The following is a 28,000-nucleotide window of genomic DNA, read 5'->3' as shown; positions in this document are numbered from 1 at the left end:
AAAATCAACTTGGTATCTAAAACATTAAGGTCAAATTATTCTAAAATAAAGTAGATCAACAGACATCATCAGATCATGAAATTATATTTGGTGCATTACATTTTACTTAGTATTTTATTAAATCAAGTTCCAATACAGCTGCATATATTACTTTCTGTTACAATCCTCTAGAGACAACTAGCAGGTTGGGATGGCTGTGAGGACTTGTCATTCATGTCATCCATTAATACTATGAAACGTGAGAATATATGAAATACCAGCATCCATACCTAAATATGAGACAGCTGGCATTGCAAAGTGTAAATGAAATACATCCTGGATGCACATGCTTATCTTTCAACACTAATAAATAAGAATATGCATTTGGTAGATTTTCGTAACTGAGAAATTTAGTGTAAAGGCAAAAGGAAAAGGACCAATTGTGAACTCTAAGCCATGCAGCAGAAGAGGTGACTGCTGGCCCCAAAGCAACTTTATGGTGCTGGGATTTCAGAGTCCTCAGAAACTCATGACCAGACCATTCTCATCACCTTCCCAGGACCTTTTCCAAGACTGCTCTCCTACAAGCCTCTGTCAACATGCCTGAAGATGGCAGAGTGTGATCTAGCTGCTTCCCAGGGCTCTCAGAAGCACCATGATATTTGGGGAGGTTAGCTCTCCAAGATGCCCCTGGGCAGTATACTGAGCTGGCTTTCCTTATCCCTCTAGAAATGAGTACACATGAGCAAGAAATACAGAACTGGAAGCCATTTTGGCTTCTGTAGAGAAATCATTTTCGTAATGAAAATTAAAGTAAGATATGGCATCTCTCTAAAGAAGAGTTAATATTAAAGTTTAAATAACTTGCCCGATTTTTCTCCAAAAAGGTGAAAGGCTGCATTTAACCTGGATCAAAGCCACAAAAATATAGACAGGTCATTTTTTTAAGGAAATTTATTTGTACCACTACAGCAGAAATTTATGTCTGTGTAAACCATACTTTCATGAAACAGATCCTCATACCATATTCTTCTTAATAACAGGCTAATTGCTGCAACATTATTCCTGCATTTTCAAAAGCCAGCCAACATGGATACCTCTGCTACTCTGTTTTGGCCTTCATAGCTGCTTCCTCTCTCAGGCGAGCTTTCTTTTCTAAGTTCAGGCTTGTTAAAGACTCGTTTCTTCTGACAGCCTAAAGTGAAACAGATTTGAACAAGTGATTATTTGTGTGGGTTTGGGGAGGATGTCATTACCCTGCACTCATGTCAATAGATTAACTGTGACAGGGCATGCCCACAATGGTCTGCTGTGTGCACACTGGGCACAGACACATCCTCCCCGTGCCTTCTGCTTCCTCTAACGCTTCACAGTACAGTAGCCCATCCAGTCAAGCATGAGAGAAATGCTGCACCTCTACCTTCTCTTTCTGGCATGTTTCTGTAAATCTAGCCTCTTCCCTTATAATTAATTCCCTTATCTTTTCCCTTTTTTCTCTCTTTAGTATTAATACCTTTTTGTTTCCATTTCTATCCTTTCTTTCCTTTCACTTTTTTTTGTTGCTACCATTTCTCCTATCCTAACTCATTTGTATATTTTCATACCCTTCAAACTCCTTACTCCTCTTTTACCAAAAATATTCAGCTTTGGAGATCCCAGACTTTACTAAATACTACGACTGATGACACTCACCAGTATCTATCCCACTACTACAACCTGTGGGAGTAAACAGCAGTGGGGGAGAGGCAACCATTCTCTTCCCTTGTTTCCTTCCACGTGACCTATTACATGCCTGTGAAGCTTACATAAGCCGACCAGTTTCAGAAGTTTTATACCAAATAAGTGAAACTAGCACCCTATACATAAGGTAGAATTTTCTTCTGTGTAATTTCACATGTAAAGAATCAGGTATGGGAAGGGGTAGGAGAATGGGAATGGTACCTTGATGGTAAGGACAGAACATACAATGGCTAACTTCTCTCTTCTATATAGCATTAAGTCTAAAAGTTCTCCATTCTACAGTACCATTTACCAACTTTTAAGAAGTGGATAGTTCCATGTAAAACAAATGAAACGGCTTTCTGGTACATAAAGGAGAGAAAAGAAACTCTTAAAGTACATGGCGTATACCCTAGGATGACACTAGAGGAAATCCCAGGGGATAACTTGTTTCTAGAGTATTTAGACTCAGCTTACTATAATCAAGTATACAAAACCAATACAGACTTCTTAGAATTCCAGAAGCCCCTACGTCCTGTCCACATGCTTCTGCAGGTTTCAATCTGAGAACTAAGCATGAGAAGTCAAACAGGAAGTCAGAAGAAAAACTGAGGTGGGGCAGGAACAGAGATGTCTTGGAAAGAACTTCACCTAGTCCTGCACACTTGTCCCTCATGCTCCCATAAGGTCAGCCTAAATGGTCAGTATTTTCCATTCCAAGAGTCTGAAGAGAGCCAGATGTTCATTTCCTTTTACTCTGCACTCACTGGGGATAAGGAAGTCAGTTATCACTGGGTTGGCAGAAGAACCTTTTTAATATTTTATAATAGATATAAGACATCTCTTTCCACATGGAAGTTGTGATATATAAAATTAGACATAGTATTAAAATAAGGGTTTGACCAGTCCTGCTGCATATAAAAAAAAACATATTTTAATCACAAGATAGTACTATGAGTTTGGGAACTTGAAAAGTTGGCTCTACATTTTTATCCTGCCACTTATTAGCTATGTGACTTTGGGAAAGTGATTTAATAGCTCTGAGCTTCAGGTTTCTCTTTTATAAAGTATGGATACTAAGAGAACCACTGCTTAGGTTCTCAGGGCATTGTGGTGATTCAGTGAGTTTAATAGTACCTGTGACATAATGAGGACTCAATAATTGGGAGCAATTTTACTATCAACCTCAATTAGACGGGTCTAGATTCAAACTGTGCTCTGCCATTCAGGAGATGGGCAAGTGAGAAAAGCTTTCTAAGCCACGTTTCCTCATCTATAAATAAGGTGCTAATAATAGTATCTATTCCACTGTGCTGTTCTGAGGTTCAAATGAAAGAACAGCCAAGTGCTTAGAAGACAGTGAATACTCAATTAATGATAGCTATTAATAATGATGTATGTTAAAACAGATTTCTGGACTTGAATACCTTTGTACCTGTTTAGGAGCTATGGTCCTTACACATATGGCCCAGTGTGGCTGAGCTTCAAGTAAAGAATGGTGACAAGAATGCTCACCAGGGTTAAGGCAGTTAGAGTGTGGATAAATAAGCCCATGTACCAGGAGTGCGTTATAGATATGTAGGTGTCATCATTAGATACAACAGTGTCATTTTTCTTGTTTCACAATTTTTTATGACATCTGTGATAACCACTTTTTTTTGTTTACTTCATGCAAAAATAATTCAGTCCTTCACTTTGCCAAAGTTAGGGTTTGCTATTTATCCCCAGACAGGATATCCCAGGTTTGTCCCTACTGTGTCTTATTTTGTTTCTTATCATTTCTTGTGTAGAAAGTAACCAACTCTTCGCAGAGACTAAACATGAGGGTCAACCCCTGATTTCCTCTAGATCCTTTGTAGAAAACAGAGACAGAGAAGAAGTCCACTCTCACCTTCTTGCCCTCAATAACCATCAAGATACATCCAGCCACTGTCAGGGCAATCATTACATAGCTGATCTTCACCCGGATCTTGTTCTTTGCAGCATCAAGCATCTCAAACCTAGTAATACAATGAGATCATGACAGACAGTTAACATTTCTCTTTCTGAAGTTGCCAGTAGGAAATAAGCTCTATGTCTGACAAGTCAAAAGTGGAGTGGTACCCATAAATATAAAAAAGATGTGAGACCTGGAAATCTTGTAGGATTTGGGGGAGAATGGGGAATTTTCATAACTCATTTTAAATTTACATATAAAATCCAACAAGATAGCACAAACTTAAAGAAAAAGAGAAAAAGTGTGAAGACAGAAAGTGGATCCAGGAACAAAGGGGGAAAAAAAAGGGGCAAAATGTATTAACCTATGCTTGCTATGCTCGTCCCCAATTTTGGCTTTCAAGTTTCACATTAGCAGCCAATGCTAAAAGTGAAACCGGAAGATATTTCTCCCTGGGGTTCTTAAGAAGATGCTATGTGATACAATGATTGTCTGAACAACATCCTGACAACAAATACTGCAATGAGCTTCATGAGTTTCATATGTTTCAACATGAATCACAATTCAGACAGAAAACAAACGTGGGAGAGAGTTAAACAATGTGCTCTTTATACCCAAGTTTTTGCTTTCTGCCTTGAACCAGGAACAGATTTAATAATCTAAATCTAATACTTCTAATACTTAGATTTAGAACCAGGAATAGATTCTAGACAATATGTGCAACAGAGAAAGATCCTTTAAGCAATGCTTCCTTAATGTTTACCTTTTAACTAATGTTTTGCTAAAATCGCATGACAGTGAACTTGAGACTGTGCTCTTTGGCAAGTACGTCTTTGAACCTGTCCACTGAATACAGACCCATGTGCCTTAACAGAACACTGAGGGTTGGATTATCATTCTTGTGTGAAAACTAAGACGCCTAACAAGGAAGAGTCTAAAGAGAAGGCCATTCCACCTTTGTGATTCTGTATGGAGACAGTGAGTTGCAGTTCTATTACATGAGCCTGGTAGATACTCAGGGCAGCGTATGAAGAGTCTAAATGGGCCCCAGAGAGAGTAATGGCCTACTCAGTAGGGATGTAGATAGGAAGTGATTATCTCTAGATGATGGGATGGGAGTGCTAACTTCCTTCCTCTCTTTTTCCCCCCAGATTTTTAATACCATTACTTTTGAAATCAGGGGGAAAAAAATACTTTAAAAATGCTTGGAAGGAGGCACAGTGTCCAGGCATTGCAGGAGGCAGAACCCTGAAAGCATACACACTGTGATATAAGAGCTGGGACCCAGTGAGGTGGCAGTGTGAAGGGAGTTCTCTAGGCACTGAAACTGGGCCTGCAGGGCAGTGGGAGGAACCAGGGACAACTGCTAAGGACAGTGAATTGCTCTGTTAAGAGCATCTGAGAGCTCACCAACCACAAACTAAACTACCCATGCTGACAATATTTTATGTGAATTGGCATGGATATGCCAGTCTAAAGTGCTGCGATACTCATGAAAAGAAACATATTTTACTTTTCATTACAAGAATTTTTCATTCAAAATATTTTACATTAAAAGAGCAAAATGCATTTAAATAAGGCCATGAGGTTGCCCTCCCACAGAAGCAATCAGAGTGGGCAGTGCCTGTTCAGAACTACCAGCACAAGGATGAACTCTTGCTCAGGCCCAGGGAAGAGCATTCTATGGTGACTCACTAGGTAGTACTTTGGGTTTAAGGGGGATCTTGGAACCACCGGCAAGGCAGACTGAAGAAGGTGTTCCATGGCAAAGTCTACACAGCACCTATTAGGGCCATGGGTATACACCAGCTTGTTTTCTGCTGGAATATTCAGGAAGAAATTAAGACACAGGCAGGAACTTAACATCATTCTTATTTCCAACTTGCTCTTATTTCCCAGGAGAGTGCACTGTCATCTTACCTAAGAAGGACCAGGGCTTTCCTGCTGAAGTAATTTTAGTGAAAATAAGGTACTATTTAATTTGACAGACAGAAGTAGAACGGCTCTGTTAAAGCCATTGTAAACAAAAAGCAAGTAAGACTTCTCTTCCTGGGAAAAGATGCCCTGAATGAACTCAGATATTTTAAAATCATGCCTTGGAACCCGAAACCAGAAGTTCCAGGAATAGTTTCTTGCTAGAAGGGAACATCTAAGAGCTTTTTTCCCAACTCCCTATCAGTAAAGATGATGATGCCCCACAGGGGAGATGGCATCTACTTCTCACAATCTCTCTTGGCTGAGATGCAAACCAATCAGGGTCTTTAACATCAGGAGGCTGGAGCAGTGGTTCTCAACCAGGGTTTCGTTTTGTTTTGTTTTGTCCCCCCAGGGGACGTTTGGCAATGTCTGGAGACATTTTTCATTGTTACAACTAAGTGCCACTGGCATCTGGAGGATGACCAAGCAAGGATGCTGCTAAACATCCTATCGTGTACACAACAGCCTCCGACAACAAAGGATTATCTGGCCCAAAATGTCGATAGCACGGGGATTGAGAAACCCTGAGTCAGAGGAATCTATACTTATCTCCAGACTCTGAAAAAGTCCCAAGATCTCAGCCACAGCTGGGTTTAAGAAAGTTGGTGATAGGAAGCATGTTTTCCGGGATCCCAGAAAGAGAATATGTTGTTCTTAAATACTGTTATGCCTTTGGTTGAATACTTGGGTGGATTTTATAGAATATAATTATTGTCAGTGATACCTAACTGATATACCTAGATTAAAAACAAGCTGAAAACAGTGAACATCACTGCTTAGTCAGATTTCTGTAGCTAGGAGAGGAAATCAATCAGTTGACTTTTGACTACTTGACAGCTCTCCACTAGGTGCAACATAACATATCAATGAGAAGGCATGGATTTTCCAGCACTGTTTTTATTGCAGGTACTTGCCAAAGAGGAAACATTTACAGAAGTTAAGACTGTTCTAGGATTTGGCTGAAATGTTTTCAATAGGGACTCAAAGGAACTGTTTTTCCTTTGAAATGGATCAGTGAGAAATAAAAGCTGCTTACAACCCCTAAGTTCAGCACTCACGAGACAGTCTCTGGGATTTCATCTTCCTTTTTGAAGCGACCTGACCATATCAGGATCTTCCTCTCCCAATGTGTAGGTTTGTGTAATGGCACTCTGTGGCTGTAAGTGTCTATGAAAAAAACAAGACAAGACATCTTACTTATTTGAGGTTATGACTCTCAAATTTAGCAATTAAAAAGTGCTATTCGTGCTTTTTAGCTATCCACTAAACAGAACCATTGAGGAACCTCAAGCGAATTAGAGCTTTGTTTGAATGGAATTTCTTAGGATGCCGCATTTGTCAAATGAGATTCAAAAATCTGTGAAGGCTGAGGTAAAATAAAAGCATTATTTCCTAGCAGTTGAAAGTTGAAAGAACACCATAAGCAAGTATATAAAGATAAAGATGAACTAAGAAGGGAACAATGAGAAGCTTATTTGACTTCAGTAGAAAAAGAACAAGGTTATAAGGTAAAATAAGATTATCAAAGATCCTGAATGCCAGGCTAAGCTTTTTAAACCTGATTTGGGAACTCTGAAGCAAAGAAGAAGTTAATGTTTTAAAAGATTAATCTGCATAATAGATGGAAGAGAGAAAGGAAGGATAGGATAGAGTGGGCAACAAGTCCAAACAGGACCTTGTAATACAACAGTGCGGTGATATGGTCTGAACTGGAGTTGGAACGGTGAGAAGAGAGACAAAAAAGTCAATCTGAAGATGACTGAAAGAATTTGGAGACTGATTAAGACAAGGAAGGAATCAAATAGCCTCAAATGTGAATGAGCAAGACAACAATAGTACTGTTAACCAAAATCAGGAGACTGAAAAGAACCAGTTAGGAAAGGAAAAAGCATGGATACCATTTTATATCTATCCATTGGGTCTAAATTTACAACATCTGAATAGGTTTCATGAATTAAGTCAAAAGCAGAGATAATCATCAGTGCAAAGGGAGAGCCAGTGAAGATGATTAAGACCCAAGAGACTGTCCAGGAGAAAGAGGCAGCAGACGAAAATGAAGTGGCCAAGGAGGCGGATGAACAAGAAAGGCACACAACCACAGACTGTAAGAGAAAGTCTTTCAAAAAAATAAATAAATAAAATAAAAGGAGAAGTCATTGAAGATAAGGAGCAGAAAAAGTTAGGGAATCACAAAATGTTAGGGTTAGAAGGGACCTTCAGAGATAATCTCATTTAACTTCCACGTGCTGCCTACATCTCTCACAGACAGACCATCTCCTTGACTGTTACCTACTCCTTCATACTCCTTCCCACTGCCACATCATCGTGCTGTGCCTCTCTCACTTAACCAGAAGGCAACAGCAAAGGGAACTGGGAAGTCACTAGGAAAAAAATCCATAAAGAACCAAAGGTGAGAAAAGAGGTTTAGAAGTATAGAAATGGTATTGCTGTAGTTTTATTTTTTAACTCTCCCAGCACTTGGCACAACTCTATAGTTGTTGTTTTTTTGCTTTCTTTCCATTGTAAGTACATTAAAGATAATTTGGAAAGTATAGATATAAAAGTAGAAGATAAAAACTATCCCTAATTCTCCTGTTGTAGCATAATCACTATATTTTTACTTTGGTAGTGTTTCCTAAGTCTTATCCCTGTGTGTGTATGTGTCATTTATATGTATATCATGATGTGCTTAAACACGATATAAAATTTTGTATCCTATTTGTTCATGGACATAATGACAAACATTTTCCATGCCAGTGCATGGTATTTACAAGCACCATTTCCAACAGCTGTACAATCTCATCAAGTACACCTAACATACATAATTAATCATTCCCAGATTATTTGACATTTAGATTTAGTTCTCATTTTCCTATTATAAAAATGGGAACATCTTTACACTCAGAGATTTTCCACATTTGGGGTTATTCCTGAGGATAGATACCCAGAAGTGAAACACCAGGTTGAAGGATATAAACATTTTTAAGCTCCTGATAACTATTCTTTGAGGATAGTTCTTTTCCATTCACCAAGACCTGCCTGACCCGAGCGTACACCCATGAAGAAGGAACAAGCAAATAGCTTGTGGGACCCTACAGTTTATATATTATGCTCCTTGTTTCCACAGTAGTGACAGTGACAAGGGTTTGAGTTAAGAATAGGAGTACTGATGGCTGAAATTAATGCCCAAGCCAGAGGCTGGTGCTAGTTATATTGTATCCCAAACATTATTTCCTAATGTGGTTCATCTTTGGGGTTCCTAAAAGATAACTTCTAGATCACTATTTACTTTGGTGCATCCATTCTCCAACAAAAAGCTCCAATCTAATCCTGGAAATAAGAGATGAAAGTGACAAGTGAGGAAAAGGAAGAAAGCATTGCTACATGTGAGCCAATAATAGTACAATTTGAGAGGCCTCAACTATAGGACAGGGTATGACAACCCTGCGATGACTTGTCTTTTAGGTTGTTTTGATTCCAAGTTGTTCCATTCATCAGGAGCTTCCATAACTGGAAAAACGAATACATACTTACAGGGTGGAGCTTTTGGACTTTCTTGTGGTTTGGTGCAAAATCCATTTATTCTCTTCAAATCAGAGTTTCTGGTAAGTCTTAGAGATGAGGAAGCATCTCTTTCAAATAACCTAAAATAGCTTCCTAGAAAAAGACAGGAAAATGTTTCAGAGAAAGAAAATCTAATGGTGTCTCAAAATAGGAAATACCTACAAGGTTTATATTTCATTTATAAAAATTAACTCATTTAAAAAGTGAATATACTACTGTGCATGTAAGATACATATATTTAATTTTTTTAATGTTTACTTTTGAGAGAGAGAGAGAGAGAGAAAGTGTGAGTGGGGGAGGGGCAGAGAGGGAGGCAAGAATCCCAAGCAGGCTCAAGGCTCTGAGCTGTCAGCACAGAGCTTGATGTGGGGTTTGAACTCACAAACCGTGAGATCATGACCTGAGCTGAAATCGGATGCTTAACTGACTGAGCCACCCAGGCTCATACATATATATATATATGTATATATAAGATACATATATTTAAAGTGTGATCCTTGGTGCTGTTTTAAAATATACATGTTTTGCTCATCAGGAAATTAGCAATTTGTAATATAAACATTTTATCAGCTGTTTATAAAAGTACTTCTCACACGTATTTTGTCATAACAATGCTCCTGATGGAAATATTACATATTACAGCACTGGGTTATTTAGGTAAAGATTAGAACCTCTCACGAGTGATAAATCAAGATGCCAAATTGCCAATATGACTCTGGTATACTCTGGGTAGGGGGCTGCAATGTCCAGCAAGGGGCTCTAGAAAGCCTTGTTTTGCCTAAGCCATAATTCCCCAACTGGAAATCAACTTCAGGTATAGTAATTGTGTAAAGTTTTTAAACTATATATTAAAAAATGTATAAAGCTATATTATATATATAGCTAATTTTAAAATCTAAATTCTAAGCACACTTAGAGATCAGTACTATAAATCTCCATGCACTCACCACCCAGTGTCAACAATTATCAACACATGGCCAATAAATAGTTTCATCTGAACACCCCTCCCTACTTCCTACTGAATTATTTTAGAGCAAATCCTAAACATCCTATTAGTTCACCTATGAATACTTCAGTATGTATCTCACAACAGCAACTTTTCAAAATCATTATCCAGAATACCATTAGCTCAACTAAAAAATATTTCCTTGATCTTAGCATATTATGATCAAATATTATATTTCCCCAATGGGCTCATTTTTTTAATAGTTGATTTATTCTAAATAAGTGTACATTGAATATGCCTTATCATTTGTTGAAGAAACTACATCATTAATTCTATAGAATTTCCCTCATTTCAGATTTTGCTGATTGTATCCCCATGGTGTTGTTTAACATATTCTTCTAATTCTTTTTCCTCGTAAACAGATTTTTGAGGCTTCATCAGATTTAAGTTAGAATTTTTAGGAATAATATGCCATAGGTGGTACTGTGTTCTTCCTACTGTATCTTATCAAGAGGCATACATCAATTTTATTTTGTTAAGATTTATCGGTAGATGCTATCAGTCTGACTCATCCCTTATAAAGTTCTCCATCAATCTTCCATTTAATGTTTTTATCAGACATTGATGATTGTTACCTAGATCTATTGTTTCATTATAGAATATAAAATGGTAATATTCTACATGAACTACTGGATTATTCTAAGGTAAAAGTCCACAGGAAATGTGGAATGAATGCTTGATTCTTTCCATTTGCCAGTTTCAAACTGATGAACTGTTTTCCTTGCAGCCTCCACAGGCGACCTTTTGTTTAAAAATAACATAAGGAACGCTTGCATTTTAACACATTATGTACTCCAGCCCATTTCAGTCATTTTTCTTTTTGATGCTCAGATATTCCCATTTTTAGCCACTAGGGACCCTTCCAAATTGGCTCCTGAGTACTTTCAACATGTGCTCAGTAATCATTGATAGCTTCCCTACTTTCGGACATGATGCTCCAGATTTGTTTTGAATGCTTCCTGTCTCTGATTTAGAATCAGACATTCCTTCAGGGTGCTATGGTTTTTAAAGAGGAAGTATTACTGGGTTTGTCATTGTTTCCATGCCTTCTCAGTTAACAAAACTAGGAAATACATTCATTCCTAAAACAAATGTATGCCTAAGAATTTAGTTTTGGTTAGCCATTTTCACCTTTAGCCTTAGCATGAAATTTTTAAATCAATCATAATTAATCAGAATTCTTTTTTTTTTTTTAGTGTTTTTATTTATTTTTGAGAGACAGAGCATGAGCAGTGGAGGGGCAAAGAGAGAGGGAGACACAGAATCCGAAGCAGGCTCCAGGATCCGAGCTGTCAGCACAGAGCCTGACGCGGGGCTCGAACTCATGAACTGTGAGATCATGACCTGAGCTAAAGCCAGACGCTTAACCGACTGAGCCACCCAGGTGCCCCATAAATAAATCAGAATTCAAAGCAGAAAAAGCCAGAAATACTTTTGATGAGTGAGAGAAGAAAGGGGAGTGATTCTGAGTATGGGGGTCATAGTACAAGAGAGACCGGGGCTGATAGGATTCAGAATCAGAAGACCCCTAGGGTCCTAGAACATGGAAAAAGGGGAGCACTATGAAGTACAATGGAACAGAAAAGAAAGTTGGAAAGACACCAGTGATAAATTTACTAGTATCCTGGCACTCTGTGATGCTCTGGGTGACAAAAAAAGTAATGCCTAAAACTTGTCTTCAATGCAACCAAAATGTTCCCTCACAGCTTTATGGATAAAAGCTCACAGGTAAGTTCAAGTAGTTTTTAAGATCTATTTGTTAGTAGACAGTCTGTCTGTACCTTTGTAGTTCCAAACTCCTACCTGGATGTCTTTGTAGCTTCAGAGTTGGAGCAATAAGGGGGAGGCAAGAGAGGGAATAGGAGTAAAATATGTTTTTTTTTCCCCCAAAGCTGACTAGAACCACGATTTATTTTTTTTCTCTTACGTTAAAAAAACTTTAAAAAGTTTACTATGTTTAAAAATCTTTAAAATTATTTTAATGTGTATTTATTTTTGAGAGAGAAAGAGACAAAGAAAGAGAGAGAGCACAAGCGGGGGAGAGGCAGAGAGAGAGGGAGACACAGAATCCAAAACAGCCTCCACGCTCTGAGCTGTCAGCATAGAGCCTGGCACGTGGCTCCAACCCACGACCTACGAGATCATGACCTGAGCCGAAGTTGGATGCTTAACTGACTGAGCCACCCAGACCGCCCCTATTTATTTATTTTTGAGAAAGAGAGAAAGATAGAGCAAGCTAGGGAAGGGCAGAGGGAGGGGGAGAGAGTCCCAAGCAGATTCCACACTGTCAGTGCAGAGCCTGACTCAGGGCTCAGACTCACAAACCGTGAAATCATGACCTTAGCTGAGATCAACAGTTAAGCATCCAACTCTTGGTTCAGCTCAGGTCATGATCTTGTGATTTGTGAGAATGAGCCCTGCATCAGGCTCCACACTCACAGCATGGAGCCTGCTTGGGATTCTCTCCCTCTCTCTCTCCCCCAAAATAAATAAACATTAAAAAAAATAAATGTAACAATTTAAAAGATATTACTATAGACTTAAATGGGTATATGTTTATATTTGTGTAAAGATTTTTAAAATAACACTTGATACATAACTCCATTATCATAAAACTAATCCTTTTAAAGTGTACAGTATCATGGTTTTTAGCTTATTCACAAAGTTGTGTACTGATCACTACCATCTAATTCTAGAAAATTTTCATCATCCTAGAAAGAAATGCCAGATCCATTAAGTCACTCTGTTTCTTCCTCCTTCCAACCCTTGGAAACCACTAATCTACTTTCCATCTCTATGGATTTGCATATTCTGGAAATATGGAAAATTTTTGATGTTTTTTATAAATAGAATCATGTAATATGTGGCCTTTTATGAATGGCTTCTTTCACTCAGCATGTTTTCAAGGTTCATCATCCATGCTGTAGTATTTATTGTTTTTTTTGTTTGTTTTTACAGACAAATTTTATTCCATTGTATGGATACCCTAGACTTTGTTTATAGTCAATGGACATTTAAGTGGTTTCTACTTTTTGGCTATTATGAAGAATGCTGACATGGAAAATTATGCACTTTTTTTTTAAAAATTTTTTTAACGTTTATTTTTGAGACAGAGAGAGGCAGAGCATGAACAGGGGAGGGGCAGAAAGAGAGGGAGACACAGAATCCGAAACAGGCTCCAGGCTCTGAGCTGTCAGCACAGAGCCTGACGCGGGGCTCGAACTCATGGACTGTGAGATCATGACCTGAGCTGAAGTCGGACGCTTAACCGACCAAGCCACCCAGGCGCCCCAATTATGCACTTTTTGAACAAACATTTTCATTTCTTTGGGGCATATACTAAGGTGAAATTGCTGGGTCATACGGTAACTCTGTTTAATAGTTTGAGGAACTGTTTTCCAAGTGGTCACATTTTACATTTCCATCAGCAATGTTTGAGGGTTCCAATTTCTCCACCTCCTAGTCCACATTTGTTTTTTTTTTTTTTAACGTTTATTTATTTTTGAGATAGAGAGAGACAGAGCATGAACGGGGGAGGGGCAGAGAGAGAGGGAGACACAGAATCGGAAGCAGGCTCCAGGCTCTGAGCCATCAGCCCAGAGCCCGACGCGGGGCTCGAACTCACGGACCGCGAGATCGTGACCTGAGCTGAAGTCGGACGCTTAACCGACTGCGCCACCCACGCGCCCCAACATTTATGTTTTTTAATAAAAGCCATCTTAGTGGGTGTGAAGTGGCATCTCGTTGTGATTTTGATTTGTATTTCTCTACTGGGTAATGACGATGAGAATCTCTTTACTTGCTTGTTGGCTAGTTGTATATGTCCTTGGGGAAATGTTTATTCAGCTTCTTTGCTCATTTCTTAATTGGGTTGTATTTTTATTATTGAGTTGTGTTGTCTGATGTATGCCTTGCAAATATTTTCCTCCATTTCATGGGTTGTCTTTTCACCATCTTGATGATGTCTTTTTAATACAGAAGTTTCAAATTTTGATGAAGTCCAACTTATCCTTTTTTTTTTTCTTTTGTTGCTTGAGACTTTGGTGTCATATACAAGGTCACAAAAGCCTACTCCTACGCTGTTGTCTGAGAATGTTATCGTTTTAAGTTCTAACATTTAGGCCTGATCCATTTGGAGTTAATACAGGTATGCTGTGTGTGGAAGGGATCCAACTCCATTCTTTTGCAGGTGAATGAATATCCAGTTTTCCCAGCATCATTGGTTGAAAAAAGCATTCGTCCCCCTGTTGAATTATTTTGGCACAATATAGAAAAAATTGAGCATAAATGTGAGGGTTTATTAGTAGACTCTCAATTCAATTCCACTAATCTATATTCCCTTGTATTCTATCTATGTTCTGTGTTAGCTTAGTGGCCACCTAATCACTGAACAGACATCCTTAAATGACTGCCACCAAGAAGTTTGCCAGACTTTGCGAAAGGGCTCTGTGTGCCTGTTGCAGCATGCTCTAGGGTGGGTGAGGGAGAAACTGTTCCCACTGAATTAGCTGAGTTGGGTGAAAAAAAGGCAAGCCCAGTGAATGGGTGTTTCCAGGGAAGTTCCAGACAAGCCAAAAGTAACAATTCTCAGGGGTTGTGGATTTTAGGGCGCTCCAAATCCATTCTGCCTTCTTCAGTGCCTGCTAGAACTCCTGGTTTTCATTAGCTACTGTGATTGACAGGCTACTGGTTTTCAAGGCCACTGTGAAGCTGACAGGACAAAGGAAACTGTTAAAACTATTATAAAGCTTGCTATTCTTACCATGATTAAGTCATTTTTCTTGGATAAATACTACTCAGACTACCACAAGCCTCTGGTTATTTTCTAGAGTTCTGAAAAAGTTGATCTTAAGAATTTTTGGTGGTGTTTTCATAGTTTTTATATATAGGAGTGGATTTTCAGAGGTCCTCTCATGTACCAGAAATTGGGACCTATGTTTATGTAAAGATTTGTGGTTATTTGCTAATTTCTTTCATAAGGGTATGCATTTTTTCATTTTCTAATTATGTAATCCCAGAAGGCCTTGCCCAGGTCTGGGTAACCACCCCACCAGTGCCACCTAGTGGCAGTAAGTGTGCACCATAAGGAAAGTAGATAAATTACAGTATAATTGATTTCCACACCTTTCCTCATTTTAAATGTGGATAATGTAGTATTTACTGCAAATTGAAAAACAAATGTGACAGCATTTGGCAAGATGCTTGAAATATAGCAGGCACTCTAAATTTTAAGGTTTTTTTTTTTGAAGCACTACTTAAAACAATAATTTTCAAAACATTTCCATAGCACTTTTCAATTTTACCCCTAAAGTGGTCAGAATTTCTGACCATTGTATGCTAATTTTATGAATGAAAATATTCTATAAAACTTTTCAATAGTTTCTCATAGCTCTCGGGATTAAAACAAAATTACATAATGCTGTGATTCTCAAACCTCAGCGTGCACCAGAACTACCTGAATGGCTTGTTTAAACACAAAGCACTGGGGACACGTACCTTCAGTTTCCAAATCAACAGTTCTGGGGTGGAGGCTGGGAATCTGCATTTCTTACAAGTTCTTAGGTGAAGCTGCTACTGCTGATTTGAAACTACACTTTCAGGCCCACTGTGCTTGGGGTTTTAAAAATAAAAAAACTGTGCTAAAATATACATAATAAAAGTTTACCATTTTTACCACTTTTAAGTGTACAGTTCTGTGGCATTAAGTACATTCACACCGTTGTGTTACCATCACCAACATCCATCTCCAGGACTTTTTCATCTTCCCCAGAGGACCCCTTGTTTAACGTGACCTACAAGGCCCCATCTCACAGCATCCTGCCCCATTCCCTTCTGGAAGGCACTGAGACAGAGAGGAACAAGGTTAACTGGCAGTGAGCTACAAGGTCCACAGGAAACAAATTATTTCCTTAGGTATTGCTCTTCCCCATCCCTCTTAATTAGAACAGAGGCAGTTCAGCAGAATAGAAGACAAGGTAACTCTCAGCTTAGTTTGGGTAATGACGATAAGGCAAAAAATGATAACAGGTACACCTACTTACTACCAGTCAGATAAATCCATGTTTGGAGATACTCATTCAACAAATAATAACTGAGTACCTACTATGTATCAGGCATTGTTATAGACAACATATAAAAGAGGTAAAAAAAAATCGATGCTAATAAAACTTGCATTCTACTAGAGAGAAAGTATATGCACATACATATATAAATACATTGTTAGACAATAAATGCCAAGAGAGAAAAAAATGAACACTGGGGACATGACATAAAGTGAGGTGTTTATGTGCTTGGAATGGAGTATGTGAGATTTTAGATAGACTACTAAGGTAAGCTCTCTTTCAGAATGCCACTTTTGAAGGAAGTAAGGGAGCTAGCTATGCAGATATCTAGTGGCAGGATATTCCAAACAGAAACAATTTAAGAGCAAAGGCCCTACAGTGGTTCTAGGAACCACAACGAGGAAGCCAGTGTGGCTGGAATGGAGTAAGGGGAGTAAGATTTGAGGTGGAGCTGGTGGTGAAAAATAGTCACTTGAAGGCATGAGAAGTTTACCTGGATCAGAAAATATCTGCCAGCTTTTTCTTACTACAACTTCATACTGGATGCCAGTAATTTTTACCTCTCTAAAGTATAAATGCTGTTCAAAACATATGCAAATATGATATTTTACACATTAGAAATAACAAATGTAAAAAAAATTAAAACTGAAATCACTAAAGAAAATTATGAAGTACTTAATGTGATTTTTTATTCTGCAATTACAAAAAACAAAAGCATAAAAATGTTTTAGGATCATTAAGATGTCTTTTCTTCCTTTTCTGTCTCAAAGAGATAAAATATATTGCCCTACAGACATCCAAGCCAGAAATTTTCCATCCTCTGGTGAATTACAATTAAAAACAAACATACAAACCAAAAGAAAAATGGCCCTTTAACCCTCTGGTTGCACTTGCAGCCTGCCCCTGGCTGACCAGTTCTGCATCCCTGGGGCCCTAGCAGGAAGTCGAGATGAATCCTCCCTGCCGCCTCTGAGGATGTGACTGACAAATGGCTGGTTAACCTAGAGTGGAGGTTCTCAAACTTTAGTATGCATCAGAATCACCCAGAGGACTTATAACAGATTACTGGACCCCAGTTTCAGAGTTTTTGATTCAGTATGAGAGGTCTGAGAATTCCCATTTCTAACAATTTCCCAAGTGATGCTGCTACTGTTATTCTGGGGGCTCACAATTTGAAAACTAATACCTCAGAGGTTTTACTAGGAGCTGGAAGCTATAGTTGGTCAGCTGGGATGAGGCTGGTTCAAGTACTGGCTTTTGCCTTGTTTTCCCCTCCTTTCCATAAAATGCCTTTCCAACCTCATGATAGACAGTGCAGAGAGGTAGGGATCCTTTTATCTCAGAATCTTTCAAGACACTCCTGGAGTGAATCATCAGTGATGTGACATTAGACATGATAAATGGAGGTTCAATGAATGCTGGGAGAGGAAGAGACTTTTAGAAGATATCTAATTTAGTGTCTTATAACCTGTATGAAAATCAGTTGCTAAGCGTGTTGCAAGTATGTTGCTAACTATGAAGTCTGCTAATCATCTGCTTAAAAATAAAATCATGGCATTTGTCAAAACCCATAAAACTATACATCACAAAGAGCTTTTAACATATGCAAATTTTAAAATATCAACCAGGATGTTGGGAGAATCCAAGGATGGAATTCAGGCTGTGACAAATGCGTCAAACTGTATTAGAAATGTATGACATGACCTAACTTCACAACCTTCAAGGTGGGGGAAAAAGAAGCTGACGTGAGTAACTTTGGAAAACATTGTTGTGGCTGGAAACTGTACCAAAGATAAAAAGAACTATACATAAACACTGTACTCTAGTTGGCAAATTTGTTTCTTACAGGAGCATGGATTAATAATCCTGAAACTACTTTACAAGTATAGTAGGATTGAACAAATAAGTAAATAAATGGTAGGTAATGGGGGTGCCTGGGTGGCTCAGTTGGTTAAGCATCTGACTTGATTTGGCTCAGGTCATGATCTCACCGTTTGTGAGTTTGAGCCCCGCATCGGGCTCAATGCTGATAACATGGAGCCTGCTTGGGATTCTCTCTCCTTCTCTCTCTGCCCCTCCCCCCTCACAATAAATAAACTTTATAAATAAGTAAGTAAATAAATGGTACATAATAAGAATCCAGAGAAAGAAATTCCAAAAGCAAGGGTAGAAGGCTAGAATGAATGTGGTGCTGGATCAGTCAGAGAATTCAGTATTAACTCCTACAGGTTTATACAGATATTTATTGAAGTATATAAATATATTTATATTTCACATATATTTTTATGTATATAGAGAGATGATAGACAAAAGATATAAACACAGGGGCACCTAGGTGGCTTAGGTGGTTGAACATTCAGCTCTTGATTTCAGCTGAGGTCATGATCTCATGGTTTGTGGGATCGAGCCCCGTGTTGGGCTCTGCACTGACAGCTTGGATTCTGCTTAGAATTCTCTCTCTCCCTCTCTCTCTGCCCCTCCCCCACTCAAGAATGCAGGCTCTCTCAAAATAAATAAACATTAAAAAAATCCTAAGTGTCTGTGTATACACATGGGTTACTATACATACATGTATTTCCTAGCTCTACCCGGTAGGAGGGCATAGAATCATTGATACTTCAGTAGGAACAAGCACACTCAGTGCCCAGATCTGGATTTCTAAATATCATTATCCAGTCAAAGGAACTAGGGCTCCTTGGAGAAGAATGGCTGACTCTAGGCTGGAATACCCTGCAGTGCCAGAAAATAAGGAAGTATTCAAAAAACACAAGGATGTTTTTGGATCGGGGCATGTAAAGGGACACAGGAGCTGATTGGATAGAACCTAACCTGGAATAATTTGAACAAAATAATGTAGTAATAGATTATATAGCTTAAGGTATAAAATATATGCATCCATATGGATATAAAAAATAGCTGAATAAATTAATAAACAAGGGAGAAGGGACAAATCTTCCTTACAGAAAAATCCCAAATACATGTAGATATTCTTCCCTCTGGGATTCCTCTCTCCTTATGGAAAAGTGTGAGTTGGACTTGGTGACTTGTTTCCAAAGAACAGAGAATGGGAAGGGAAAAACAGTAACTTTACAGGAAGAAACAAACTGGTCAAGGTTAAAATCATAAATCATGTGGATATCGTCTAATATGATGTAATAAAAAGGGCACTTGGCCTCTGCTAGTTATTCTTTCCTCAAACCCATAACCCTACTCTCACCCTAAGTGAGCATCAAACAAACCCAAATTGAGACATATTCTACAAAATACCTGACCAGTATTCTTCAAAACTATCAAGATCATGAAAACCAAAGAATGTGAAACTGTCACAGACCAGAAGAGACTAAGGAGACATTGACAACTATGTCATGTTGTGGCATCCTGGAACAGAAAATGGGACATCAATAGAATAGCTGGTGAGACCCGAATAAAGTCTGTCCTTTAGTTGATAGTAATACACCAATGCTAATTTCTTAGTTTTGACATATGTAGTATAGTTATGGAAGATGTTAAAATTAGGGGCAACTGGGTGAGAGGTATACAGAACTCCTGTACTATCTCTGCAACTTTTCTGTAAATTAAAATTATTCCAAAATAAAAATGTTTCTTAAAACATGGGTACTTGGGTATTAATTATATCTTGTTTTTACTCTATATGGGTTTTATGAATATTTTATATTTACTTGATATTTAATATTTTTAAAAGTAGCAAAAATTTGATGTTATCTCTATAAAAATGTCATTCTCACTTGCACTCCAATATGCTTTTGGAATGGGACAGAGAAAGAAAGGAATGGAGTAGGAAATGTGCCCAATTCAGGGTAGACTTAAAATGTGTAGATGAAGGTCATGTGACTAACGTACGCTGATGGAAATGAGATGAGAAAATTATACATGTTGGTATATATCCTGTCACACCTTGCTATTTTCAAGAATAGTTGACATCGCCTGGGAACTTGTTAGAATAAATGCAAATTCTCAGCTCCTACCCAGACCTACAGAATCTGAGTCAGTATTTTTTTTTTTTTAAGAGAGAGAGAGAGAGAGAGAGAGCGAGCGAGCGTGTGTGCGTGCAGGCAGGGTAGAGGAGCAGAGACAGAAAGAGAGAGACAATCCCAAATCTCAAGCAGGCTTCACACTCAGCACAGAGCCTCAGGTGGGAGCCTGGTGTGATCCCACCACCCTAAGATCATGACCTCAGCCAAAATCAAGAGTCAGACGCTCAACTGTCTGAACCACCCAGGTGACCGTGGGAGCCTGCATTTTTAATGAGATATCCAAGCGATTCATATGAACATTAAATTTCAAGAAGCAAACAGATACCCACATTCATTCAACAGTTGATGAGTACTTACTGTGTGCCAAACACATGGAAATGAATACCACATATTCTAAAGTCTAAAACAGTACTATTTACTCAGCCTCAGCTAGGAGCTTCATAGTAGAACAAATTCACAGACCTCACCCCAAACCTTCAGAATCTCCTGGAGTATGGTCTAGAAAAATGTTTTAATAAGCCCTCTAAGTCATGCTTATGCATACTGAAGTTTAAGAAGCCATGCTCTACAAAAGTGAATTTCAAATTTTGCATACAACAATCACCAGAGTAGCTTTAAAAAAAAATGCAGAGCCATCCAATGAAATCCCAGTGTCTGGGAGCAGGACTCTGGCATCAATATTTTTTTAAATTCTCTATGTGATTCTAATGTGCTACCACGTTTGAGAATCGCTGTTCTTCAACACAATCAGCCAGAGTCCCTGTCAAGCACAGGTTACATGGATGACCAGGGCACCTCCAGAGCTTAATACCTAACTCTGGCAGAGTTCAAAATTCCTCTTTTCAACAACTAATTTGCTGAAAAGAAGCTCTGATTTACTTCTGACTTCTGCACATCAGTAATATGTAACTCATTACATCAAAAGTCTGGAATCCCTGTAGAGTTATATGCCCAGTTTTCAGATTTTACAAAAGTATGCGACATAGACTTCGGAATCTCCCTTCCAGGCTCCCATCGCTCACAAACCTACCTGCCTTCTTAATGAGGTCCATGCTGATGTTCTAGGGCTTGGAATTTAAGTGATGTCACGGGCCTAACTCATTCTGGCTCTGGATACTGTGCCTATCCATGCTCCCCCACAGTGAGAGTCCTTTTGTTTGCCAAACGCCCAAAAGGATTTGGGAAATAGGCAGAAAAGCTTTCAGCAGGAAAACAACAGTAACAATGGTGATTTTATACAGTAAATCTGAGTGCAGAATGCAGGACAGGCCAGGGGTGAGGAAAAAGTAGGGGCAAAGGAAGCAGGAGTAGGAAAACATAGATATGGGACCTTCCTTTTAGGTTATGTCACAACACTGTAGTTCAAGTGGTTTGTGTGAAGAAATAAGACAGCTATACGTCCTAATGGAGAGTACCTGAGAGATGTGAAAAATACTAGGGAGGAAAAATGGCAAGAGAGATCGACATTATGAACTTTGGTGGGCTGACTAGAACCCTAGTCACCCTTTGTAACATTGCTTCTATGGGAAAAAAATTTTAGAGTTCAAAAATAGATTTATAAATAAGCCTTTGGAAATGGGCCAGTTTTTTTGTTTGTTTGTTTTTTGGTGTTTTTGAAACCTGGCCAGTTTTTAAGTGGGGAGAAAACTACAGGAAAAAACTCTTTACAATTCTATGTATCTGGTGGCTAAACTTTAGTGAGATGGGGCCATAATTTGGTATCCTCCCATCTACCCAATAATGGCTATTTGAAACTCTCTTGGCCTTAGCTGTTGACCTAAATCCACTTTGTGACAGAAACAGATTCCCTACTTCTCCATCTGTTTTTTTTGTCCTTCTCTGCAGGCCTATAAGAACACTAGGCCTTCCTTCACTCTAAACTAGTGAAGCATTCCATCTGTGATCCCTCTTACTGAGACATGTTGTGCCAAACTTATCTCACCACCTCTAGATTCTTCCCTCTGCCCTTTTCCTGCCAAATGTCTCCCTGCTTTAAAAGAAATAAACTTTAGAGAAGTAACACTTGCTCATTATAGAAAATTTGGAAGCTTAAAAAAAAAGTATGATGAAAAAATAAAAACACCTAAAATCACATCTTCCAGGGATAACAACTTGGTGTATTTCTTCCCAGGCATCTTCATATGCTTATATATAACATATACAATTTTCATAATCAAATACTATATCTTGCATATGTCAAAACACTTTTCCAAGAGATTAATTAAAAAATACCTTTGGTGGCTATATAACATCCAACCCATGGATATAACCTGAATTCAATCATTCCGTTGGCCAGATTTGTTTCCCAATTTCACTATTACAAAAATGAGCAGTTTTCTACACAAATCTTTGATGGCATTTCTGATTATTTTCTTATGTAGAATCCTGGTAGTGCAGGGTTAGAGAATATGAACCCTTTTAAGACCAGAACAACTGCTTTCCAGAAAGGCAGAACTGATTTACACTTTACTGGTAGCTGATGAGAACTCTGGTCTCATTATACCACAGTGGCACTGAGGGTACACTATCTTAGACAAAACAATCACTTGTTCTCAACAGTTCCTATAAATAAAAAACTAATCTCCTTCCTTTCATAGTTCAAATGACTGAATAAGTGGCATGTATTTAATTTACCATCTTGGTCTCACCACCCACACATTTTACTATAATGTTTCTTCCCCCGCTCATTTTACTAAAATTGCTCTAACATTAGTGATTTCCCTCTGGTCCTGTGAATGTTTTTAGAATCTCACCATTAGCTCATTTGATTCTATTCTTCCCATCTTTGTGGCCATTTGACTCTACTAATCTCAGCCTTCTACAAGACCTCTGACCCTTCTTACCTTATACTGTTATATTCTCTCCCTTCATCTCTGACCTCTATGATGTACCTTCTTTAATGTCCTCTTTACCACTTCCTATTACTTATACTATGTCAGGCCTCCAAGATTCGGTCTTTGCCTCTCTCCTGCATTTGTCTGTCTCAGGGAGGACTCCCTCCTTTGTCCCCTAGTCTTTGACTGAGAGATCCCACATTTACTTATAACTCAATGTCACTTACCACTCAATAATTCATGACCATCTGCCACAGCAGTATCCCTTCTTAACTTTATTTCTGACAATGGCGCAACACTCCTACAGTCCTCCACACTCAAAAACTAGTTTTGGGGCGCCTGGGTGGCTCAGTTGATTGAGCAGACTTCAGCTTAGGTCATGATCTCACCATTTGTGAATTTGAGCCCCGCATCGGGCTTGCTGCTGTTAGCATGGAGGCTGCTTGGGATCCTCTGTCCTCCCTCCTTTCAAACAAACATTAAAAAAAAAAATTATTAAACCCTCCCCCCCCACAAAACTTCAGTCTTCCTTAAATTATCCTGTTTCACAGAGCCATACTAATTTCTTCAAAACACCTCATATATATATAAATATATATATATATATTCACTTATTTATTTTTTATCATTTTCATCATCACCTCACACATAGATTTCTGTAATATCTTCACAAGCAGTAGCTATTCACGTATGTAGCAGCCAATGTAATTTTCCAAAAATGCTTCTTTGGGAACTTCCACATAAAGGCTTCCTTTCTGCCCAAATGCATGTAGTTCAAAACACTCAAAAGGCCATACCTTTTCTATTACTTCCTGACTGAACTCCAAGGTAATCCTTTCTTCTTACTACCCTTTCTCCTCCCACAACCTCTCCAGACTCATTACTGCTCCTATCTTTGCTCTTGTCTGTCTCCCGTTCGGTTTCAATGGAGCCTTCAGTAGATAATCTTAACCTATACATCTATTCCTTTCTTAAAGCCAGTGGTATGCTGGGTCATGGGGGGAGGTCAGTGGAGAAAATCCCTGATTTGTAGTGTTTGCCAATAACCCTGACCACAGCAGATTTCAAGCTACCAATGTAACATGACTAACTGTGAAATTGGGAAGCAATGTGCACAAAACCAATAGGAACTGGCTCCATGACACCATGGCAGCACTTAAAATCTTTTCTGCAGTCTAGAACTTAATATATACTGTACTACATAAGCTCTCCAGATGTATTATATAGGTGTATTTGTTCATTGTAATAAACTGCAGCCCTACCAAGAGAGGGAGTCCACTCACTTTAGAGTTTTCAGAGTGTACAGGGCATATAATGTGTGCTCAATAAAAACCTGTTGGCAAGACCTGGAGTGTGTGATAAGCAAAGCCAAAGAGCACTAAAAATGGGCATGTATTCATTTAGGGTTGGCTAGCAAGAACAAACAAAATGAACAATGAAGGAGCAGAATGTACTGGAAATGAAATCGGAATGGGAGCCAGGAGATATTGGTTATGTCCCAGCTTTGCACCTGTATGACTTTTCTGGGGTCAACTCAGTTTCCTTCTGAGGCCTTAACTTTCCTCATCTGTAAAATTAGGGGGCTACACTTCATGACCTCTAAGTTATCTCTTGATTCTAATGCTGCAGAATGTCAGTTAAACTAACAAGGAGGCTCCATGGTCCACTGTATTGGTATAACAATAATGATAAAATCATTTTAAAATCTGCTGAAAAGTCAAAGAAGTGTAGGACAACAAAATTTTTCTGAAGGTGTGAAGAAACATTCTTGTAAGGCCATTCCATTCCTTTGACCTAATAATTATTCTGCAGAAATTAATAATTGTTAATTTTAAGTTTTTAATTTTTAAAAAAGCTAAAAATAATTATTCAAAGAATATCAATTGCCTGTCTACTATGAGCTGGACATTGATAAATGCTGAGGATTTAGTAAACACAATTTAGTCTTTACCGCCATGGAACCTACAGGAGTATGGTTCAGTAGTCATTTAGTTCCAAATCATTTTATCAGTGTCTTTTAACTTAAAGAGCACAGATTGCTCTAAGGAATGGATGCGAGATACAGATCCTCTCTTCCCCAAACAGGTATATAGTCATAAAAACATGAAGATAATTTCAGAGGTTCACAGGACCTCTCATCTGAGAAGGGGTCCAAGAACCACAAGTTAACAACTCTGACCTATATCTACAGCTACACCCACAAAATGACAAATTCAAGCTCATAAAAACCTATATTCTGTTTGCCAAGAAAGTACAGCAAAGATTTCCAACAGAAACATTTAAAAACAAAGGTCCATCATTTAAAGGATTAAGCTTTGGTAATTTGAAATTTCACTCACCTAGAGTATCTTATTCCAAATAATATTCTGGATAAGTGAAGCATGCCTAGATTATGTTTCTATATGATATGCCATTCCTTTGGTTAAGGTTGTCTGATAAATCAGTCTTCTTACTGAAAATCCATTTGCACATGAATGTGTGCTTCCATTTCCCAAGTAAATCTGCATTTCATGACACTTCCATTTCACATTAAAGAGACCCAATTAGGGGCGCCCAGGTGGCTCAGTCTGACTCTTGATTTCAGTTCAGGTCATGATCTCCTGGTCATGAGATCAAGCCCCACGTTAGGGCGCCCGTGCTGAATGCAGAACCAGCTTGGGATTCTCTCTCCCCCTCTCTCTGACCCTGCCCTGCTTGCGCTCTCTCAAAATAAATGAACAAACATTAAAAAAAAAGAGAGAGAGATGGGGCACCTGGGTGGCTCAGTGGGTTGAGTGTATGACTTCGGCTCAGGTCATGATCTCACGGTTCATGAGTTCGAGTCCTGTGTCGGTCTCTGTGCTGACAGCTCAGAGCCTGGATCCTGTTTCAGATCCTGTGTCTCCCTCTCTCTCTGCCCCACCCCTGCTTGCACTCTGTCTCTCTGTCTCTCAAAAATGAATAAACGTTAAAAAAAAAAAAAAAAAAGAGAGAGGCCCAGTTAGTCATGACAAACACATATACAGCACACACATATCCTATATAAGCAGCTTGAATGAAGCAAAGAGCACAAGTTCCTGAATTAAAAGGCACTTACTCATCTCCCAGTTCTAACGTTTTATGGCTAAATGATCTTGGACAACTCGTTTAACCATCTGACCTATGTTTATTCACTTGTACATTGGAGAATGAATGATAAGACTTACCTAAGAAGGATACTATAAGAAATCAATCAAGTAAAATAATGTATGTCAGAGTATTTAGCTATAAAATGGGCACAAGTGGGTGAAAAGGCAGATCACTTAGAGTTGCTCACAAAACATCAGACATTCAAAGACCCTTTGGAAAGAGTTCTTCATGTAACATTCTTAGTGGATCTATCTGGAATAAAGTAAGTTGTTCTTTTTAGCTCAAGGAATTTTGTTTTGATTGATTGCCCAATACTGAAGATCTTGAATATCAAAAGTCTGCAGAGAGGCTCTTGAATCTTTATAATGCATAAATATATCTTCAAGACAGGAAGATAAACTACTTATAAACCTTTAGTCTTAGTTCCTATGTAGTCAAAGTCACTTTAACTCAGCTATTTTAGTTTTTTTACAGAGTATTCTTTCACTTACCTTGTAACAGCTAACAGGTCAACAGGGTGTACACAAAAGATTTTAGGTAAATTAGTTCAATGAAGCTGAACAAATTAAGGAAATCAATCTCTTTTAGTGGAGGGAGTGTTTATTTTAAAAAAAGTGTATAATATTCTCTAGCTTGAGACATGTTTTCCAGTCCACTCTCCATTGGAACACAAAATAAGCTATAGAAAGGGTTTTTTTTGTTTTTTTCTTTTTTTACATTTCTTCATTTACATTTGTAATGTACATTATTTCAATAGGCAAGTTTGGGGTGATTCTTCCTTTAAAATTTGAAATAGACAGCTTTTTAGTAATTTGCTACCAAGGAAAAAAAAAATCAATCATCACATCTTACCAAAGCTCATAAAGGTGACCAAAAGTGGTTTGCCCTGGTGCCTGGAAAAGTGTCAAGAGGCAAACTTTCTGATTTCTCAGCCACTACTAAGCAAAGTAGTTCCCCAAGCTCTGGTAGTTCCCCAAGGAGACAAATTAAGCTCTGACTCCAAATACCCATTACACAAATGTCTACTAGAAAAATAAACTGCAGATTCTACATAACACTTTCCCCCAAGAAATCCAAAGTACTTCACTGTAGAACTGTTTAAAAGAAACGTATCTCCCATTTTAGAAAAACAATTACTATTATTCTGTGAAACCTTAAATCCCCTTTCTCATCAGACATTAAGTGGGTAGGAAACCGAGACTCGAGGTTTTCCTTGAGAGCAGAGAGAAACTCTTGAGATGGTGAGAGACTCAAGTAGAGTTATGGACGGGAGAGGTTAGGGTGGAAACCTGGATCAATCAAGCAGATGGGGGGGGGGGGTGTCTCTAGGGATGGCAGGTGCCTTAAGAACTGAGCTCAGAGGAGAGAGGGGATGGGGCGGGGCGATAAAAGAACGGGGAGCAAGGGCTCTTTAAGTTAGTGGGAGCTGGGTGGACGGATGGCCAGGCACCAGGGTCACTCCTGGCCAATTCCAACTATCTGCTTAACAGTTGCTCTCTCAGCTTTTGCTCTCTCCCATCACTTTGGGTAGGATTCTGAGGAACTTGGGAGTACGTGATGAAGTCAAGCAGTTACCAGGCCTGGGGGAAGCTGCAGGATTCCTCAATCTCCAGCAGCCACGCTATCTTCCCAACCTCCCCCAGCCCGACCCGCGTCTCACCCGCCGCCCAGCGCAGGCTGCGCAGGCTCCCCATGGCCGCCTACTCCGCCGACCGGACTGCGCCTCGCAGGCGGTGACAGCGCGCGAGCCCGTTCAATGTCACCAAACTCCGCAACCGGAAAGGGGTGGGCGGTACTGGCTGACGGGACAGGTGAGACTG

General features: G+C 38.9%; 1 protein-coding gene across 2 annotated transcripts; it reads right to left on the bottom strand.

The window, feature by feature from the left end:
- Window position 1: 1 nt before the first annotated feature.
- FAM162A (family with sequence similarity 162 member A) lies at window positions 2-28,000 on the bottom strand. 2 transcript variants are annotated; one of them, XM_042956396.1, is made up of 5 exons: window positions 15,678-15,748; window positions 9,146-9,268; window positions 6,670-6,778; window positions 3,590-3,698; window positions 2-1,174 (listed from the first exon to the last, which is right to left on the bottom strand). In XM_042956396.1, exons 1-5 carry the CDS (start codon window positions 15,724-15,726, stop codon window positions 1,082-1,084), a joined length of 483 nt encoding a protein of 160 aa, XP_042812330.1. In that variant the 5' UTR covers window positions 15,727-15,748; the 3' UTR covers window positions 2-1,081. The 2 variants fall into 2 exon arrangements, with proteins under 2 accessions (XP_042812330.1, XP_007098378.1); XM_007098316.3 differs by lacking the exon at window positions 15,678-15,748 and adding an exon at window positions 27,841-28,000 and having other exon boundaries at window positions 4-1,174.

Source organism: Panthera tigris, chromosome C2, assembly GCF_018350195.1.
Source record: "Panthera tigris isolate Pti1 chromosome C2, P.tigris_Pti1_mat1.1, whole genome shotgun sequence".
Lineage (NCBI taxonomy): Eukaryota > Metazoa > Chordata > Mammalia > Carnivora > Felidae > Panthera > Panthera tigris.
The sequence above is the reverse complement of the archived record's forward strand: the minus strand, read 5'-3'. Positions and strand labels throughout refer to the sequence as shown.

Bases quoted from the DNA above. Each gene is read 5' to 3' on its own strand.
- FAM162A (XM_042956396.1), bottom strand. From the start codon at position 15,726: ATGCAGATTCCCAGCCTCCACCCCAGAACTGTTGATTTGGAAACTGAA. The intron at 9,269-15,677 runs GTACGTGTCCCC...GTCTTTTTCTAG, and splicing joins TGTTGATTTGGAAACTGAAG to GAAGCTATTTTAGGTTATTT. The intron at 3,699-6,669 runs GTGAGTGCTGAA...TTGTATTACTAG, and splicing joins GAAATCCCAGAGACTGTCTC to GTTTGAGATGCTTGATGCTG.